Below are 20,734 nucleotides of genomic sequence, written 5' to 3'. Positions count from 1 at the left end.
GATGACACTTAAATTACAGTATTTCTCAATTGGTTTTGTACATTTCTCTCGCAATTTGCAAAACATAATATTCATTCTCAAAACAGCTTTAACAAATGGCAAAACACGGTGGATAACCTGCAAAACCGAGTCTCTTGCTCAAAACCCTTATTTGTCTTTCAAAAACCAAGTTTTTGTGTCAATGAACGTATCAGCACCAGCAGAATGGTTAGTCATTGTGTATGGACAAGCTAGTCAAATCAATTTCTCATGTTGTCAATTGAATAGTACACTCTTGAGGATCTTTTCTGAAGCGAAATGCTGTTTAGATTGGATAGGAAATGTTGTAAATTCAGTTTTATATTACATTGATTGATAGTTTCATGCGTTCAGTGACAAAGCTTTTTGAGTGATATGACAAAAGCATGTACACAGCCATGGCATGGTGAACGAGAGCATTTGCTTTATGCCGAAAACAATGAGAAACTGATTTGACCATGTGCACAGGTAACACCAGGAAGTCACAATTGAACAAAGACTTTTGAGAATCATTCTGTTGTGAGAAAAGTACAAAACCAATTGAGAAAAACTGTAATGGGGGGCAACCGCCATTCCGACAGTATTTGATTGTCATTCCGAGCCATTCTGAGTCATTCAAACATTGTTGCAAGTACTTAAAGGCGCGTGAACAACATTCTAACTATTGACATATTCAACAATGTTGCGACACGAGCGGAAAGTGGAGAGAGTGACAGCGCAATTACAGCGTTAGTGTATAATTTTGTCACGGTCCAAATGCCCTTAAAGGTAGGGTCTGAGATCTTTGAAAAAACGTTTCTGCAAGCTGGGAAAATGGTTCCTGCAATAAAATGTCAATGTCGGAATGGCGGTATGTCGGAATGGCGGTATGTAACCAAATTCATATGTGAGTCAAGGCATGTTAGTCAATACTTTTGTCAATATAGTGCATCTCTTCTCTATACACAGTATGGGATCTTCTGATCCTGCAAAGTTTTTTTTTCTATTAGGGACAGAAAACTGACATTTTAACACTACAACGCCACTTTCAGGTACCATGATTACCATGAGCCCTGCATCGTCAAACATCAACAGCACTGATTTGGACTACTACTGCACTGAGACGCCGACTGTTGCCATCATTTGGTGTGTCTTAGGTGTACTTTGTGCTTGTGTGGGTATTCCTGCCAGCGTGTGGCTCCTGTGGGTGCTCGTTCAGAGGCAGCGCAGTGGCACGAGTAACGACATCTACGTAGTCAACCTCACTGTCATGGACTTATTCTACAATGTTGGCACAGCACCTTCCATGATCAATTACATTGCATTTAGGAATCACGCTTTTGTTTTACTTGATGAAATCCTGTACTCGTTTAGTGCAATTGGGAGACCCCTGTTCATGACATGTATGTGTATGGACTGTTTCATGGCTGTGGTTTACCCCATTACCTACATGAAGATGAAGCGCTATAGATACAGACTGCTGTCCTGTGCAGCAGTGTGGGGGATAACACCATGCATCGGTACGATTAATGCCTTTATATGGTATTCCCCTATCCCTGGGGCCTTGTACTGGTTGCTTGTTCCAACCATTGCCATCTGTGACCTTGCTATCCTCTACACTTTGAGAAAGCCAGATCCTTCCGGAAGGAGTGACGTCCACCCACAAAAGCAGAGGGCCCTGCAGACCATCACCAACAGCTTCGTCATGACCCTGGTGTGCTACCTGCCATTAATGGCTATGGGTCCTTTCTTAAGGCTCATGCCTGCTAGTGATCAGGTGAAGTTTTGTGTAATCAGCCTACTTGTTTATATTGCACCGTTGCTTGGTGGTATTATCATGCCCCTGCTCCAACTGCACAGCCTGGGGAGGCTGAGGGGTCTGCTGTACTGCACACGTGACTCTGGGTCTTCAGAACAGCCAGACCAACAGCTTTAAAACACCTCCATTTAGAATGTCATCTCTTAGCATCCCGTTCATACACTACTGGAGAACATGGAGCTGAGGAACACATAGTAGGCCTACATTTTTGCACCACAGTTCTGCCTTCAGCACTATCCAGCCATAGAGTCTTTGTTCTAAACCCCACTATCTGAGACTGTACAACCATCATGTACTTCCAAGGATTTTCTCTCTAACTGTTTCCTCTTGTTATCAACACCAGCACACCACAAGGGTGTGTGCTAAGCCCTCTGCTCTACACCCTGACCACCAACAACTGTGTCTTTCTACTCATTCGCTGACACGTTAGCGCACTAATTATGAATGAAGACAAGACAGACTACAGGAACAAGACAAAACATCTTCCGTCATGGTGTAATGACAATTACTTCGTCCTGGACTCAAAAAACAACAAGGGAATCATTGTGGACTTTCACAATCACAGAAATCACAGACCCCTTTCTAGTGGTGACTCATGCGTTAGGTGATGGAGAGGGTCAGCATATTATAATTAGAGGTGCTTAACTCGAATCTTTGAGGCGTCCGGATGGATTGGATCATTCCAAGGAGGGTATCCGGATTAGACGGATCACTCGGATCACTTATTTAAAATAAATGAAAATAAATAATAATAATGTATTTTTTAAAACGTTTCTGCCGTTAAGTGGCTATGCGCCTCGCCTTTGTTGTCCCATTTATCAATTCACATCGATAAATCAAAGTGTAAGACAGTTTGATCAACAAAACTCACTTTAGGCTATGAATGTCATAGAAACGAAACTCGTGCTGCGATCCGACCCTGGGTCTCCTTAATAACATGCGACCACGACTCGAAGACGCCTTTGGCAGCATTGAAACGGCATGTTCCTGATTTTGCAATAGTAATGTGTGTGTGTTTGTATTTAAGAAGACTTAAAGTCAAATATTTGGGAGCAGAAGTCTAGTTGAGCAGGGAGGATAGACAGGAGGCGAGCAGCAGATGACCACTCGCTTCCGCTGCCGAGTTGCCTTGCGACTCGCACACTCGTGGCAAAAACGAAACTTAAGCGATTGATCCGATCCGTAGGGGATTCGCTGCTACCAACAACTCAGTCAGGATTCGTCTCACCGAGTCGCCGAGGGCGCCGCTGCTGACTCGGACGAGGGGAGTGACAGCAGTGGCTTTAAAGTGGGTGATAGTAGAGTCACTAGCCTACAGACTGAGATGTAAAAGCGTTGGCAGAGCACTGTTAACATTTAGAAATGTAGGCTAGACCTCAACAGAGTCAGAAGCACACACATAGGGAGTGGGGATCCGCGACTCAATTGGCCACAACAGGCAGGACGGATCAAACAGGCTCGATGAATGACGAGGCGGGAGTTGGTTCTGTTTTACTCAGTGAGTGTTCGTGACTGAACAGCAAACTGAGATATTAGAGAATGGCTGTTGTAGTCAACTAAAGAGGATATATTCAGGTTTCACAATTTCTCGCGCTGTAACTGCCATGTTGTTGACATATTAATGAAATGCCGCCTGACCCGCCTTTGGCCGATCAATGCATGACAGCCATCCGGTCTGTCCGGAGGTCTTTATCCGGTTGTCCAAACGGATCATCCGGGTTTTAATCAGCGCTAATTTAAATCCCTGGAGGACGTGTCATGGAGTATTCACACAGCCTCAGTGGTCAGCAAGGCCCAACAATGTCTCCTCTACCAGAAGAAACTGATGGACTACAAAATCCTGAAACAGCTGTTGGTCCAAATCTGTGCCATCAGAGGACAAGCAGGAACTCACACACAGCATGTGATGACAACAGCTCAGAAAATCTCTGGGATGCCTCTACCAGAGATTAGTACTATCAACCACACACACTGTCAGGATGTGGACACCAGAAGCAGAAGAAGCGCTGAAATACTGCTTTGAGTCCACTGATTGGTCTGTTCTGCACCTGCTGAAACATCTGCATGGGGGAGTTCCCAGTAGTTTGGTACAAATTTGTGTATGTGCATGTTAAATGGGCGAACATCCTCTCTACACGTTTTAAAGTCATTAACGGGGTATGACAGGGGGAAATTTTATCTCCAGCCTTATTCAATGCTTATATGGATGACATGTCTAGAGTATGACGAACAGGTTTTATAGTTGGTGATAGTTAGGGTTGACTAATCACTTGTTATATGCAGCCAACCTTACCATTCTATCTCCAAGTAATAGTTGGTTCCAACAGCTCCTTTATATCTGTTCTGATTATGGGGTAGAGTTCGACATTAATAACAATGTTAGGAAGAGTGTGATAATGTGATTAAAGTTCCCTCCCTCCTCTAAGAGCTGAAAGTAGCACATGCTGCAAAATATCTGTGGTGCATCTTGACTGATACACGACGAGTATGTGATATCATATGTCCAAGCCATCATGCTGGCTATTCTATCCCTGCACTACAATTGTTACAAAAGTTAACCTATTTCGAACTGATATAAGTAGTTAGAGAGAAAACACGCACATCCGTCTCAAAAAGATTGGGTGCAGGATTAGCAAAAATACCATGTAAAAAACTGAATGAAAAAGCACTGGAATAAGTGCCTTCATTAGCTTCCCTGTTTGTATGTATATAGGCTACTGTATGAAAGTGTGCTGTTGTGACATATTTGTGTACTATGTATTTTATGTATCCCTTTTGGTCCTCAAGCCTGTAATATCATTTAAAACCAGTGAAAAAGAGGTAGCGGAGCCACAGCAACACATCTTCAACAAGAGTCTACAAACGGGTAAGGCACCTATAGATAGTGCCTACAGTGGAAGACCTCATCCCTCATACCAGTCCCCAAAAAACCACACCCTAATGATTACAGACCAGCAGCTCTCACATCTCACATAATGAGGACATTTGAGTGGGTACTGCTGCTCAACACAAAGAAAACCCAGGTTTGCCATGCACTGGATTCCATACAGTTTCTTTATCAGGATAATGTGGGAGTTGTGGACGTTATCCTGTAACTACTACATAGGGCAAATTCTCACTTGGACAAGTGTTTGATATCAAAACTTGGACAAAAACCTGATTACCAATGAAGTACAGCTGGAAATATAACAAAAAAGTGAAAAAACGCCAAATTTCAAAAATCAAAATCATATTGAAATATTTTTTCAATTGAATGTTGTCAGCATGTATGTCCTGTGCACCTGGAAAGCCTTTATTGACAGCTTACCCAAGCCACCAAGGATTGCAGGTCATTTTTCATTTTTCAGAAATTTCTCTCGAAAAATGAAGGGTACATACATTCAAATAGGCACAACTTTTTTCGCGATATTTCCGCCCGAGCAGACCCTCCAATTATTTGTCCTAAGGGATAGAATTAGTATGGCAAGCCATGTCAGGTTCTACCCATTTTAAAGCACTTATGAGAGTTTGGCTCCCCGGCTATGAATGCCTAAGCCCTTTTAGGGAAAAGGTGCACTTTGCCTATTAAAACCTTAACTTTTCAGCCTCCGAAGCACATAACATGAAATGAGTTACATTTCAAACCTAGGATCCTCATCCTCTTGCATTAGAATGTATCATTCATCTCTAACAACCAGAAGAAGACTCAAATCTCAAGAGCCTGAATGCAGTGTATACGTATGTCACTCAATGCGCCAAAGGTCAAACAATATGCAGCATCAGGCTAAAATGGGTAAAGTATAGGGCCTATACTAAAAACAATAGATTTAAAATAGACTACCTTTTGCAAAGGGATGCCAACAGGGTTAAATCAATATCGCACCATTTCTAGTAATAATTATACAGCTCATGAAGACCGCAGCGCCGATACGCGTTGGTGTTTTTTAATGTATTGGCCCATATAATAAAGTTTGGTTTTTTACTACATTTATCAACTGAAGAGCCTGGACCAACGATGTCTTCCTCTAGTCTTTTTTGAAGATTGAACCCTTTCCAAGAGCACCAGTTGGTTTTCAGGGATACTGGTAGCGCTCTACAAACTCTTCTGCTAATATACTGTAAGTGTAGGAGTAATTGCACTTTATTTAGTAATGGTTTGCTGTGATTAACCCTTTGTGTGTGAACTAATTTCAGGTATTGGAGGATTCAGTGTGGTTGCCGTGTCTATTCTTTCTCTCTCCTTCCTCAGCAGTTGACCACTCTGGATTAGCCTAAATTTGTGTAGTTTCTGTAGTTGATTGCGCTTCTTATTTGACTGCCAGTACCCCACTGTCACTTATTCTTATCATGCGATCACACCACCGGCGTTGGAAAGCGCGGAAGTAATTGACTTTGTATGGAAGAAAAAGCGACTGAAGCGTTAAAAGCTGCAAAAGCGTTTTTATAGTCGAGGGAGTCCAAAACGTTAAAATAGAAGTTGAATTTTGAAATGAGCTCGGGGCCAGCAGGCGTCAGCCAATGGAATGTTCACATTTTTTTTAAACACAAGCTTTGGTGGGTCGAGATCCCTGGTCGAACGCTCCAGGTTGAATCGTTGGCCGCGTTCAACGCCCCTGACCTGTGCTTGCCAGGCGGGAGTCAGCAGCGTTTAAGCTCTTTCAACGCCGGCAGTGTGATTGCACGGTTACTGCTTGTCTGTTACCCATTTCTGCACCTGAAGGAATGTGTTTTAACTGGAATACCTGTCTTTGTCCATTTTTGGTGTACACAGTGCATCTGTCTGGGAGTTTTCCCTTGGAACCACTTTATGTCTTAAGGGACGGGGCCTTACAGTGGCGTAGTCTGGTTTCTTGACCTCTACTTGTAACCGGGGTTACGTAATATGTATACTGCATGTACTGTATATAGTATACGTATTTGTATGATTATGCACGAGTCCACATTTTAAAAAACAGAAATAAATATTGTTCCCCTATTCATGCCATTGTTGTTACTTCATATCTCACTTGTGATATAGTCTTATGATGACCAGAGTAGCTATATCACACATTATTACACACTGCTCCCAATTGACATAATTACATGGGGCAGTGTTAGTGTTGTGTTTATTCTGTGTAGCATTTGCTTGACCAGCGAGCTTCACCTGTCAAAGTGATTGAAATTCCACCTGGACATTCAAATGTAGCAGACAGTCAGTTCAGGTGCAGTGTGCTGCCCCTCATCTCTCCACAAGAGCACACGGTGAGCCCACTACATACTGTATGCACAACTTTCTTTGTGTCAATGGCATCGCAACAGGCCTGGACTGGTAATCTGACATTTCAGTGAGCTGATCCTTTTGTTAGGCTTGACTTTGGATGCTACAGCCTTTGTTTGTTCTATCTAAATGCCAGTTCACCACCCTTCTCACACACGAAATAAAGAATGGAGCTGTGTCGCATGGCAAGCACCCTAATTAGAGCACTTCAAAGCATTAGAAACTGCAAGACTGATGCACACAACAGCCTACAACATGTTGTTCAGTATCTGACTGCTTCATGACTGATGAAAACAATTCTGGGCTTTCAGTGGAAATGTAATGCATGACTTTCGTAGAATTGCATCGTAGAATGGGACTGAATCAAATAGAATCGAATCGTTACCTCCCTAATCGGAACCTAATCTAATCGTAAAGGCAGTGCCAATGCACACCACTAGTAATTAGATTATGTAATATGTAACATAAGTGAATGCAAATTACGTTCTAGTTGTTAAATATACAATATCTATGAACCACAGTGGGCAAATGGGATGATATGAGATCATATAGTGCTTGGTGTGCACCTGTGTTTACACATCAGTCACCAGGCAGGCACAATCAGTCATCTCCTCTTGTCACAGTCTTTACACACAAGTAGGAGAATATCTACATCCTCAGGTAAGATAACATGTCAATATCATACGGCATATACTATTTTTATTTGATGTGGTTACTTTTTGTTTTATGATTAAATAATAGTCATAAGTAGATTAAACCCTTGTATTTGCATAGAGTTAATTTGTTATACGTTTCTTTCTATTTTACTCACTAATATGTGTTCATGAATTAATTTGTGCAGACTTTCAACATGACTGCCTTATTTAGAATCTCTGGCCTTTTACAAAGAAAGAGCACAGCTACTCAAAGTTTTTTTTAAAAGATTATTAAAGGTGCACTTTGCAATATTTTTAGTAGCCTATGTATTCATGCTTCCCATTCACAAATGTTACCTTTTACATGAACACTTACCACCACCATCAATTTCTAAGTATTCATTATGACTGGGTAAATGCCTTTTTTCATACATGAAAAGGGGGATCTTCTCCATGGTCCGGCATTTTGAATTTTCAGAAAAGGGCATTTTTGGCTGTAAAACTGACTGTACTTTGATCATATTATAAATATTAGTTAGTTATTTAGATTATTCTTCATTCTTCTTATACTCTCATTGTCCCTCTCTCTCTTTTCTTTATCTTTACCCTTTTCAAATGTGCCTTTGTTGCTACCTAACCTATTTTGACCTGAAACACCTGCTTAGACACCAGTTTTGCTGATGTGGGTCCTAAAACCTGAGCATTGATTTTCAGAAAATTATACAGAATTGCAAGCCCTTACTTAAACCTTAATTTCTTAGTCTCTGTAGCATGTAAAGAGAGGATAAAAATAGCTTAGCTAAAATATAGCTTCTTATGTACACCATGAGCAGGAGGGCAAAAGTTTACTCTTTTCTATTTATCTTATCTCAGAAGCTGACAAACTCCTCAGTAAGTCTTCCTGCTCATCTTCAAAAAAGATATCTCTATCTCAACTTCCTCCTCATTTCCAATCAAATCTGAATCAATGTCCTCAATATCGCTGCCGTCACTAACGTCTATCAAATGAACATGGGTGTTTTTTGTGTAGGCTACTACAAAACTACAACTACAAAACATTTTGTCAGTCACACACCCTGTTTACTACCCCAATGTGTCTTTCAGTTAACATAACATTTGCCATGTACTTTCCAAATGCCTCCATCCTTGAAACCTGCATGAACGTATCTCCGCCAATGGTAATGGTAAATACACATAGATGTGGCAGCTGGTATGAAAGGTTAAACCTCACAGATGCCATCTCCCGGTCAAAATAGGTCAAAACAGTGTTACTCAAAGAGGGGTGGGTGCCCCACCTAGTGGGGCACGGGGGTATTTCAGGGTGGGCGCATGAAATTGGATCTTTTTTGGGGGGCTTTAATTAACTTAGGCCATTTATTTATTTATTTAGGCCTATTGTATTTTGTACATGTTTTGGGGGGCATGGACAACTATCCTTTCTCTTAACATAAAAGTTTGAAAAACACTCGGTTAAAAGATGGGCTAGACGCAACATCATGTAGTGTTACTCCTCACAAATCAGCCTTGATATTTGTAAATCACTTTTGGATAAAATTTGAATGTAACATAATGTCATCAGGTGTGGCCATGGGCATGATGGACGTTCAGGATTCAAACGCCACCACCAACACTACCGAGAACAGCTGCGACATCGATGGGTTATTTTGCCCCAACTACCCCGAAAGCCCTATAATCTGGGCAGCCTTCTCTGTCCCTGCTGCCTTCGTGGGTGTGCCAGCCGCCATGTGGCTAATGTGGGTGCTAATCCAAAAGCAAAGCAGCAATGGCTCCTCCTCCAACAACAACAACAACAACAGCAACAGCATCTACATGCTCAACCTCACCGTCATGGACTTGATCTTCAACGTCTCCATTCCCTTCTACGCAATCAACGATTTATACTTGCGAAACGACAGTCTGGCATGGGCAGTCATGATTATAAGCAACCTCAGCGTCGTCGGTAGGCCACTGTCCACCATCTTCCTTTGCGCAGACTGCTACATAGCGGTAGTGCATCCTATCGTGTACATGAAAGCTAAGATGGCCAGGGGGAGGCAGGCAGCCTGTGCAGTGGTGTGGGTGGTGCTGTTCGCCACTGGGATTCCTACATGCGACTTTGACACGTCCCTGTTTGGGATTATACCTTGCGCTGTGTCTCTTCCGCCCATCGTGTTCTTCAACGCGTCCGTCCTGCGGGCCCTGCAGAGGCCTGATCCAGCTGGACGGAGTGGTGTGCACCCTCAGAAGCAGAGAGCCATGCGCACCATAGGATACAGGTGAGATTACAGAGAGCCATGCGCACCATAGGATACAGGTGAGGTGAAGATTACAGTCCCTTGCTCACTTGCTCTATCAATCAATCAATCAATCAATCAATCAATCAATCAATCAGTCAGTCAGTCAGTCAGTCAGTCAGTCAGTCAGTCAGTCTGTCTGTCTGTCTGTCTGTCAGTCTGTCAGTCTGTCTGTCTGTCTGTCTGTCTGTCTAACTGTCTGTCTAACCGTCTGTCTAACCGTCTGTCTCTCTGTTGTGTCATTATATGGATTTGATGCGTGGTCTATCTATCTATCTATCTATCTATCTATCTATCTATCTATCTATCTATCCATCCAGCCTGGTGGTGACTACGGTGGTCTACCTGCCTCCAATTGTGGTGTTCGGCTCGTCCCGACTGCTGCACCTAACCGACGAACAGCTGTACTGTCTTGTTGCCTGCCCCATCTCTATACCGTTGTCCCTGCTCAGCGCCCTCATGCCCGTGTTCCTCCTGAGGAACCTGGGTCACCTCAATCATCATGTGGCCAGCACCTGCTGCTGTGAGTGACCGTCCGTCTGTCCATCCGCCCGCCCGCCCGTCCATCCATCCATCCATTCATCCATCCGTCGTCCATTCATCCATCCATCATCCATCCATCATCCATCCATCCATTCATTCATCCATCCGTCGTCCATTCATCAATCCATTATCCATCCAGCCATTCATCCCTCCATCTAGATATGCGGCACCTGGATTCAGAAGTTACAACCCAGTGCGATATGTTCCAGATGACCTGGTGTTATTGCCCTAATGGGGCACCTTTTGACTGGGCTGTAATCAGTGGTGTAGTCTACGTAGAACGCAGGTATACGGAGTATGCCCACTTCTAAATTGTACATACCGTGCGATCACACCACCGGCGTTGGAAAGCGCGGAAGTAATTGACTTTGTATGGAAGAAAAAGCGGCAACAGCTACAAAAGCGTTTTTAGAGCCGAGGACGTCAAAAGCATTCAAATAGAAGTTGAATTTTGAAATGAGCTCGGGGCCAGCAGGCGTCAGCCAATGGAATGTTCACATTTTTCTTAACATGAGCTTCGGTTGGTCGAGATCTCTGGTCAAACGCTCCAGGTCGAATCGTTTGCTGCGTTCAACGCCCCTGACCTGTGCTTGCCAGGCGGGAGTCAGCAGCGTTTAAGCTCTTTCAACGCCGGCAGTGTGATTGCTCGGTTACTGCTCGTCTGTTACCCATTTCTGCACCTGAAGGAATGTGTTTTAACTGGAATACCTGTCTTTGTCCATTTTTGGTGTACACAGCGTTTCTTTCTGGGAGTTTTCCCTTGGAACCACTTTATGTCTTAAGGGACGGGGCCTTAAGTGGCGTAGTCTGGTTTCTTGACCTCTACTTGTAACCGGGGTTACGTAATATGTATACTGCATGTACTGTATATAGTATGCATAATTGTATGATTATGCACGAGTCCACATTTTAAAACCCAGAAATAAATATTGTTCCCCTATTCATGCCATTGTTGTTACTTCATATCTCACTTGTGATATAGTCTTATGATGACCAGAGTAGCTATATCACACATTATTACACACTGTCCCCAATTGACATAATTACATGGGGCAGTGTTAGTGTTGTGTTTATTCTGTGTAGCATTTGCTTGACCAGCGAGCTTCACCTGTCAAAGTGATTGAAATTCCACCTGGACATTCAAATGTAGCAGACAGTCAGTACAGGTGCAGTGTGCTGCCCCTCATCTCTCCACAAGAGCACACGGTGAGCCCACTACATACTGTATGCACAACTTTCTTTGTGTCAATGGCATCGCAACAGGCCTGGACTGGTAATCTGACATTTCAGTGAGCTGATCCTTTTGTTAGGCTTGACTTTGGATGCTACAGCCTTTGTTTGTTCTATCTAAATGCCAGTTCACCACCCTTCTCACACACGAAATAAAGAATAAAGAATGGAGCTGTGTCGCATGGCAAGCACCCTAATTAGAGCACTTCAAAGCATTAGAAACTGCAAGACTGATGCACACAACAGCCTACAACATGTTGTTCAGTATCTGACTGCTTCATGACTGATGAAAACAATTCTGGGCTTTCAGTGGAAATGTAATGCATGACTTTCGTAGAATTGCATCGTAGAATGGGACTGAATCAAATAGAATCGAATCGTTACCTCCCTAATCGGAACCTAATCTAATCGTAAAGGCAGTGCCAATGCACACCACTAGTAATTAGATTATGTAATATGTAACATAAGTGAATGCAAATTACGTTCTAGTTGTTAAATATACAATATCTATGAACCACAGTGGGCAAATGGGATGATATGAGATCATATAGTGCTTGGTGTGCACCTGTGTTTACACATCAGTCACCAGGCAGGCACAATCAGTCATCTCCTCTTGTCACAGTCTTTACACACAAGTAGGAGAATATCTACATCCTCAGGTAAGATAACATGTCAATATCATACGGCATATACTATTTTTATTTGATGTGGTTACTTTTTGTTTTATGATTAAATAATAGTCATAAGTAGATTAAACCCTTGTATTTGCATAGAGTTAATTTGTTATACGTTTCTTTCTATTTTACTCACTAATATGTGTTCATGAATTAATTTGTGCAGACTTTCAACATGACTGCCTTATTTAGAATCTCTGGCCTTTTACAAAGAAAGAGCACAGCTACTCAATTTAAAAAAAAAAAGATTATTAAAGGTGCACTATGTATTCATGCTGCACATTCACAAATGTTACCTTTTCCATGAATACTTACCACCACCATCAATTTCTAAGTATTCATTATGACTGGGTAAATGACTTTTTTCATACATGAAAAGGGGGATCTTCTCCATGGTCCGGCATTTTGAATTTTCAGAAAAGGGAATTTTTGGCTGTAAAACTGACTGTACTTTGATCATATTATAAATATTAGTTAGTTATTTAGATTATTCTTCATTCTTCATCATTATTCTTATACTCTCATTGTCCCTCTCTCTCTTTTCTTTATCTTTACCTTTTTCAAATGTGCCTTTGTTGCTACCTAACCTATTTTGACCTGAAACACCTGCTTAGACACAGTTTTGCTGATGTGGGTCCTAAAACCTGAGCATTGTTTTTCAGAAAATTATACAGAATTGCAAGTCCTTACTTAAGTCTCTGTAGCATGTCTTTTGGCTCTTTTGTACACCATGAGCAGGAGGGCAAAAGTTTACTCTTTTCTATTCATCTTATCTCAGAAGCTGACAAACTCCTCAGTAAGTCTTCCTGCTCGTCTTCAAAAAAGATATCTCTATCTCAACTTCGTCCTCATTTCCAATCAAATATGAATCGATGTCCTCAATATCGCTGCCGTCACTAACGTCTGTCAAATGAACATGGGTGTTTTTTGTGTAGGCTACATAATTAGACCAACTATAAAACATTTTGTCAGTCACACACCCTGTTTACTACCCCAATGTGTATTTCAGTTAACATAACATTTGCCATGTACTTTCCAAATGCCTCCATCATTGAAACCTGCATGAACGTATCTCCGCCATTAATAATAAATACACATAGGTGTGGCAGCTGGTATGAAAGGTAAAACCGCACAGATGCCATCTCCCTGTAAAAATAGGTCAAAACAGTGTTACTCAAAGAGGGGTGGGTGCCCCATTTAGTGGGGCACGGGGGTATTCCAGGGTGGGCGCATGAAATTGGATCTTTTTTTTTTGGGGGGGGGGGGGGGGGTAATTAACTTAGGCCATTTATTTATTCATTTATTTACTTTGGCCTATTGTATTTTGTACATGTTTTGGGGGGCATGGACAACTACCCTTTCTCTAAACATAAAAGTTTGAGAAACACTCGTTTAAAAGGGAGCGTGTCTATGTTCCCACAGCCCATTGGTCCCACATCATTAAGATTTTTAACATTAATTTTTAGGCCAATTGGTCCCACAGCCCAATGGTCCCACATCATAATCCTGCTGCTCTATGTTCCAATATGTCTAATTATTTATTCAAATTTACGTCCAATGTTCCAAAGGCATATTGTCTTAGTTTACTTGGAAATGTGGGAACATGGGTTTGTAGAACATAGGGCCTATATTTGAATAATTTTGTTAAAATGTGGGAACATGGAGCTGCAGGAGTAAGCTGTGGGACCATTGGGTTGTGGGACCAATGGGCCATGGGACCAATGGGCTATGGGAACATAGAGCTGACCCCCTTTAAAAGATGGGCTAGACGCAACATCATGTAGTGTTACTCCTCACAAATCAGCCTTGATATTTGTAAATCACTTTTGGATAAAATTTGAATGTAACATAATGTCATCAGGTGTGGCCATGGGCATGATGGACGTTCAGGATTCAAACGCCACCACCAACACTACCGAGAACAGCTGCGACATCGATGGGTTATTTTGCCCCAACTACCCCGAAAGCCCTATAATCTGGGCAGCCTTCTCTGTCCCTGCTGCCTTCGTGGGTGTGCCAGCCGCCATGTGGCTAATGTGGGTGCTAATCCAAAAGCAAAGCAGCAATGGCTCCTCCTCCAACAACAACAACAACAACAGCAACAGCATCTACATGCTCAACCTCACCGTCATGGACTTGATCTTCAACGTCTCCATTCCCTTCTACGCGACCAACGATTTATACTTGCGAAACGACAGTCTGGCATGGGCAGTCATGATTATAAGCAACCTCAGCGTCGTCGGTAGGCCACTGTCCACCATCTTCCTTTGCGCAGACTGCTACATAGCGGTAGTCCATCCCATCACGTACATGAAAGCTAAGATGGCCAGGGGGAGGCAGGCAGCCTGTGCAGTGGTGTGGGTGGTGCTGTTCGCCACTGGGATTCCTACATGCGACTTTGACACGTCCCTGTTTGGGATTATACCTTGCGCTGTGTCTCTTCCGCCCATCGTGTTCTTCAACGCGTCCGTCCTGCGGGCCCTGCAGAGGCCTGATCCAGCTGGACGGAGTGGTGTGCACCCTCAGAAGCAGAGAGCCATGCGCACCATAGGATACAGGTGAGATTACAGAGAGCCATGCGCACCATAGGATACAGGTGAGATTACAGAGCCATGCGCACCATAGAATACAGGTGAGATTACAGAGCCATGCGCACCATAGGATACAGGTGAGATTACAGAGAGCCATGCGCACCATAGGATACAGGTGAGGTGAAGATTACAGTCCCTTGCTCACTTGCTCTATCCATCCGTCCGTCCGTCCGCCCGCCCGTCTATCTATCTATCTATCTATCTATCTATCTATCTATCTATCTATCTATCTATCTATCTATCTATCTATCTATCTATCTTTCTATCTTTCTATCTATCTATCTATCTGTCTAACCGTCTGTCTCTCTGTTGTGTCATTATATGGATTTGATGCGTGGTCTATCTATCTATCTATCTATCTATCTATCTATCTATCTATCTATCTATCTATCTATCTATCTATCTATCTATCTATCTATCTATCTATCTATCTATCTATCTAACTGTCTGTCTGTCTGTCTGTCTGTCTGTCTGTCTGTTGTGTCATGATATGGATTTGATGCTTGATCTATCTATCTATCTATCTATCTATCTGTCTGTCTGTCTGTCTGTCTGTCTGTCTGTCTAACTGTCTAACTGTCTGTCTCTCTGTTGTGTCATGATATGGATTTGATGCTTGGTCTATCTATCTATCTATCTATCTATCTATCTATCTATCTATCTATCTATCTATCCATCCAGCCTGGTGGTGACTACGGTGGTCTACCTGCCTCCAATTGTGGTGTTCGGCTCGTCCCGACTGCTGCACCTAACCGACGAACAGCTGTACTGTCTTGTTGCCTGCCCCATCTCTATACCGTTGTCCCTGCTCAGCGCCCTCATGCCCGTGTTCCTCCTGAGGAACCTGGGTCACCTCAATCATCATGTGGCCAGCACCTGCTGCTGTGAGTGTCCGTCCGTCTGTCCGTCCGCCCGCCCGTCCATCCATCCATCCATTCATCCATCCGTCGTCCATTCATCCATCCATCATCCATCCATCATCCATCCATCCATTCATTCATCCATCCGTCGTCCATTCATCAATCCATTATCCATCCAGCCATTCATCCCTCCATCTAGATATGCGGCACCTTGATTCAGAAGTTACAACCCAGTGCGATATGTTCCAGATGACCTGGTGTTATTGCCCTAATGGGGCACCTTTTGACTGGGCTGTAATCAGTGGTGAAGTCTACGTAGAACGCAGGTATACGGAGTATACCCACTTCTAAATTGTAGGGGCTTCAGTATACCCACTTAAAATTGATTGATCCTTTATTTAGAATAGCATAAATATATACAGTATACCCACTTCAAAAAATGCTCGAATATACAGTATACCCACTTCAAAAAAGTAGACTACACCGCTGGCTGTAATGGACTGATCAAAGCTATTTTCCGATGTACCATGCATTCCCCTGTCGATCACACATGTGCTGTGAAAACAAAAAAAGAAAGAAATCGCCTGGCCTTGGCTTGCCTTGAATCATGTAAGAGACTAGGCATGTATTTGAGACTAGGTGGATATTTAGTGCAAGCGATAAATTCCTTCTTCACAAAAATCTTCCGTCCAAATATGGTAGCCTACTCAACCAATACCAATATCAAGCCTTGAATTCATTGAATTGATTGCAGTTAACACATAGAAGTTTTGACAATTTTTTACTCGAAGATTATTGGCGGAGAGGACTGAGGATACATCCGACCTACTATTCACCATTCCTTGTATATTCATAATAATTCATAATATTCAAGAATCTACATCATCTCCAATTGCTGTAGATTACTCAGTAAAAATGATTCAGTGAGTGGTCATTTCCCAGCCCTGCCCTCTCTCCCAATAGTTTCCTGTGTACTCTCACACTGTCCTATGATAATAATAAATGTCAAAAAAGCCCATGAATTTGAAAAAACACATGAAGACAAAGCTATGAAGACTAAAATTTGACAAAATAATTGAAGACGTTAACCCTTGGTTGTGTTAGAAACATGGTTACGTTCATGGTGTTAACGGTCAAAATTGGCCGCCTACACAAAAAAGGTAATAATACATTCATTAAAAATCTGATTTGCATATTTTGTGATTAATACCTTTTAGACATACTTTTGAAATTGATTACAAAATACCTGCTGTTAATTAAAAAAGGATACTTTTCTCATGTTAAATTTGACTTGAGCTTGTTCAATGTTTGTTTTTATGTTGTCTTATTATTATGCGACTGTACAGTATGTGTATTATTACTGTACATGTACAGGATATTATTATTATTAATAATAATTAATTATGTTATTGTTTGTACATGATTACACGTTTCCCCACCTGTCAACCAGCACAGAATGACTCTTAAAGGGCTTTGCCCCATTCGACAACCCACTTGCAAATGACAGAATGACCTTTGAATTATCTTTTTGCAAGACATGAATAAAACATTTGATCATTGATGACATGGAGCCTTGTGCCTTCTAAGCCTGCCCCATCCTGGAAAAGACGCACAAGAGTGTTCAAATCAAGCATACAATATGGCCTCATGTAGGGACACTGGTTCCGAGCCGTTCCGAGTCATTTAAACATTGTTGCAAGTGCTTAGAGGCGCGTGAACAGCGTTCTAACTCTATTGACATTTGCAACAATGTTGCAACACGAGAGGAAAGTGGAGAGAGTGACAGAGCAATTACAGGGATCATTTTGTCACGGTCCAAATGCCCTTAAAGCTAGGATCTGAGATCTTTGGGGAAAAAACAGTTCCTGCACGCTGGAAAAATGGTTCCTGCAACAAAACGTTGTGAGGTTTTTTCCATAAATGTCAGACAGGCTCTTTTGATCCGGTGAAGTTTCTGCAGATGTATTTATTACTGCCCATGTGGAGCAGCGAACGTCTTATCGAGAGACATCATTCTCTGTGATATCTCTAGTTAAAAAGCCCCCCCGGCTCATCTGTCCCCTGGGTTAAATATCCTGGCTCAACCAAATGGCCATTTACAGATGCAAATTAGCCCAGCCCCATCTCAGAGACAGGCCCCCTCACTCAGGCACAGACTAGCCTTAACACAACTGGAACTATATGTATAGTCACGTACATATAGGCTACATCTGTATTCCTGCATATACATGTACATATAAGAATCTACATAAGAATCCTATAAGAATACATTTCTCCACAGAGTAATTTGATTTGAATAACCATTATGTAAAAGCCAAGAGACAGAGAAGTAAATGAGCATTTACATTTCTGCTCCTCACTCACAAATTAGGCATACCTGTAAACAAAGACAGTCAAAAAAGATGAGGCGCACACAAGGCTTGCAAGTTCAAAATGTGTATTGTGGCCGACACATTACAAAATAAGTCATCGGAAAAGAACTGAGCTCCAGTTATTTTCCAATGACTTCTTTTGTAATTTGTAATTTGTCTGTGAGGAGCAGAAATGTAAATGCTGATTTACTTCTCTGTCTCTTGGCTTTTACATAATGGTTATTCAAATCAAATTACTCTGTGGAAACAATATATGCCCAATGTCTGTTCTCTAGCCATTTATTCTGCCAGTATAGGAGGGCACGACTGAGGCGGTCATCTGGGAACAACAGGTAAGGAACACTTATGTTTGGGCACTTTTCATACTTTTCACTTACTGAAAAAATGAGAAAAGGTCGCACCACGCATAGGTTTCTTTATTACAGTTTTTCTCGATTGGTTTGGCTAATTTCTTGAAACTGAGATGACATTCCTATAACCATTGGGTCATTTGGCCAAACATTCTTACACTTCTGCACAACTGTTCAGATAACTAGCAAAATGTCATATACCTCCCAAAACAGCTCATTCTTGCATCAGCACTAAACCTCCCACATTAATAGTCAGTACCATACAAATGGCATACATCCTTCTCAATTGCTTTGGCTCATTTGCATTCATTTAGTCATTCTGTCAAAATTAACTGGATGGTTCAGCATAACTACATGGATCCTCATCACTTGCTCATATCACTCCAAAAACAGTTTACCCGTGTGTCAAAACCAAATTCCTTCCACAGAATGACATTTGAAAAAAATGTCAAGAAATCGGCCAAATAACAGAGGAAACTGTAGTATACACGGTTGTAAAATTATTTTCTACAAACTTGTAAAGTTACGATACTATCTGGCCCGTTGAACATTGTGATGAATTTACTGTTTACAGTAATGAAATTCTTAAAATATTATGTCCTTGACTGTTTTGACAATTGTGTAGATTACTTTGCATATGATGACTTACACAATGAAATCATGCTGACATGTTTTGGAGAGGGGAACTATTAGACTGAGAATTGTCTTATTCGTTTAGATAAAAAAAAAAGTTTATTTATTTGGAAAATTTGCTAAATGTATGCTCAATGTGTCAACTGTATGGTACTTGTATATAGCCATCTGCAGAGGTGTACTTAACATTTGAGGCATGTACAAAGCATTTGGGATTTGATGAAAGCAATGAGAAATGCCATTCTGTTGTGGGAAATTGCAAGTTGGTTTGGGGATTTGTCCGTGTTGTTCTGAGAATGTCATCTCAGTTTCGAGAAATTAGCCAAACCAATCGAGAAAAGCGCGTTTCGGCGTTCTGCCTTCCTCAGTATGCAATATATACAAGTGATCCTTAAATGTATGACATATTAAAAACTACATCTTTATATTTAGTGGAAAATGCTTTTTTTCAAGGTCAAAGTTGACAGATTTCCCATTCATTTCTCCATAGGGAGACAACGTAGGAGATACAAGATGAATAGGGTAAAATTTCAAACTATGACATATTCATTTAAAACTTTCACAGTTGGTAACTCACATTCAGGCAAACAGTTTTTGTATTACAAGTTTTCTGTAATATGATGATGAAATATGCAAATGAGGTCATATGTACTGAAATATGCGATAAAATCTGTGATAGCAGATCAAGCATAAAACAAATTGCAATAGTAATGGTTCATACATTATATTGATCCTTCAACCCCTCTGCATCATATATAAAAAATCTACTTTCATCAATTCAGTGGAACATACTTTTCCCAAGGTCAAAAGTATCCGATTTTACCCACTGAATGGCAAAATGCATTGGAAATCTGCAACTTCTGACCTTCAAAAAATTATGTTCCACTAAAGTGATGGAGGTAGATTTTTCATATATGATCTAGGGTGGATAAAGTATCAAAAAGTGTGAATCATTATTTTTGCAATTTGTTTTATGTTTTGCCCGTTGTTGCATAATTTGTCACATATTGAAGTAGATGTGATCTCATTTGCATATTTAATCATCATATTTCAGACAACTTGCAATACAAAAAATCTTTGTCTTTGCTTGAGTAAATTACTGTGAAAGTTTCAAATTGATATCTCATCGTTTAAAAATGTAGCCTATTCCCCAAGTATCTCCTATATTGTCTCCCTATGGGAAAATGAATGGGAAATCTCCAACTTTAACCTTGAAAAAAAGTATGTTCCACTAAATATAAAGCTGTAGATTTTAACATGGAGTGATTACTATTGCAATTTGTCCCGGGTCAAACGCTAGATTGACTGGACTATTGCCATAACCGAATGTCACTTAAGGCCAACAATCATAAAATGTTAATGACATGGACATAATGTTTATGACACGTGCATAACACTATTATGACACTGTATTGACATGCTTATGACACCGACATCAAGTAAAGTGTTACCCACTGTTTTAGGTGCCATAATGACCACGAGCCCTGTGTCCTCAAACAT

General features: G+C 41.4%; 1 protein-coding gene across 1 annotated transcript; it reads left to right on the top strand.

Moving 5' to 3' along the window:
• Positions 1-1,054: 1,054 nt before the first annotated feature.
• Positions 1,055-1,933, top strand: LOC134467052 (P2Y purinoceptor 8-like). The gene has a single exon (XM_063220977.1). It carries the CDS (start codon positions 1,055-1,057, stop codon positions 1,931-1,933), a length of 879 nt encoding a protein of 292 aa, XP_063077047.1.
• The last annotated feature ends 18,801 nt before the right edge of the window (positions 1,934-20,734 follow it).

The sequence above is a fragment of the Engraulis encrasicolus genome, chromosome 17, assembly GCF_034702125.1.
Source record: "Engraulis encrasicolus isolate BLACKSEA-1 chromosome 17, IST_EnEncr_1.0, whole genome shotgun sequence".
Classification (NCBI taxonomy): Eukaryota; Metazoa; Chordata; class Actinopteri; order Clupeiformes; family Engraulidae; genus Engraulis; species Engraulis encrasicolus.
This window is presented reverse-complemented; position numbering and strand designations above follow the sequence as displayed.

What these genes read in the sequence shown, in the direction of transcription:
- LOC134467052 (XM_063220977.1), top strand. Translation starts at nt 1,055, where the DNA reads ATGATTACCATGAGCCCTGCATCGTCAAACATCAACAGCACTGATTTG.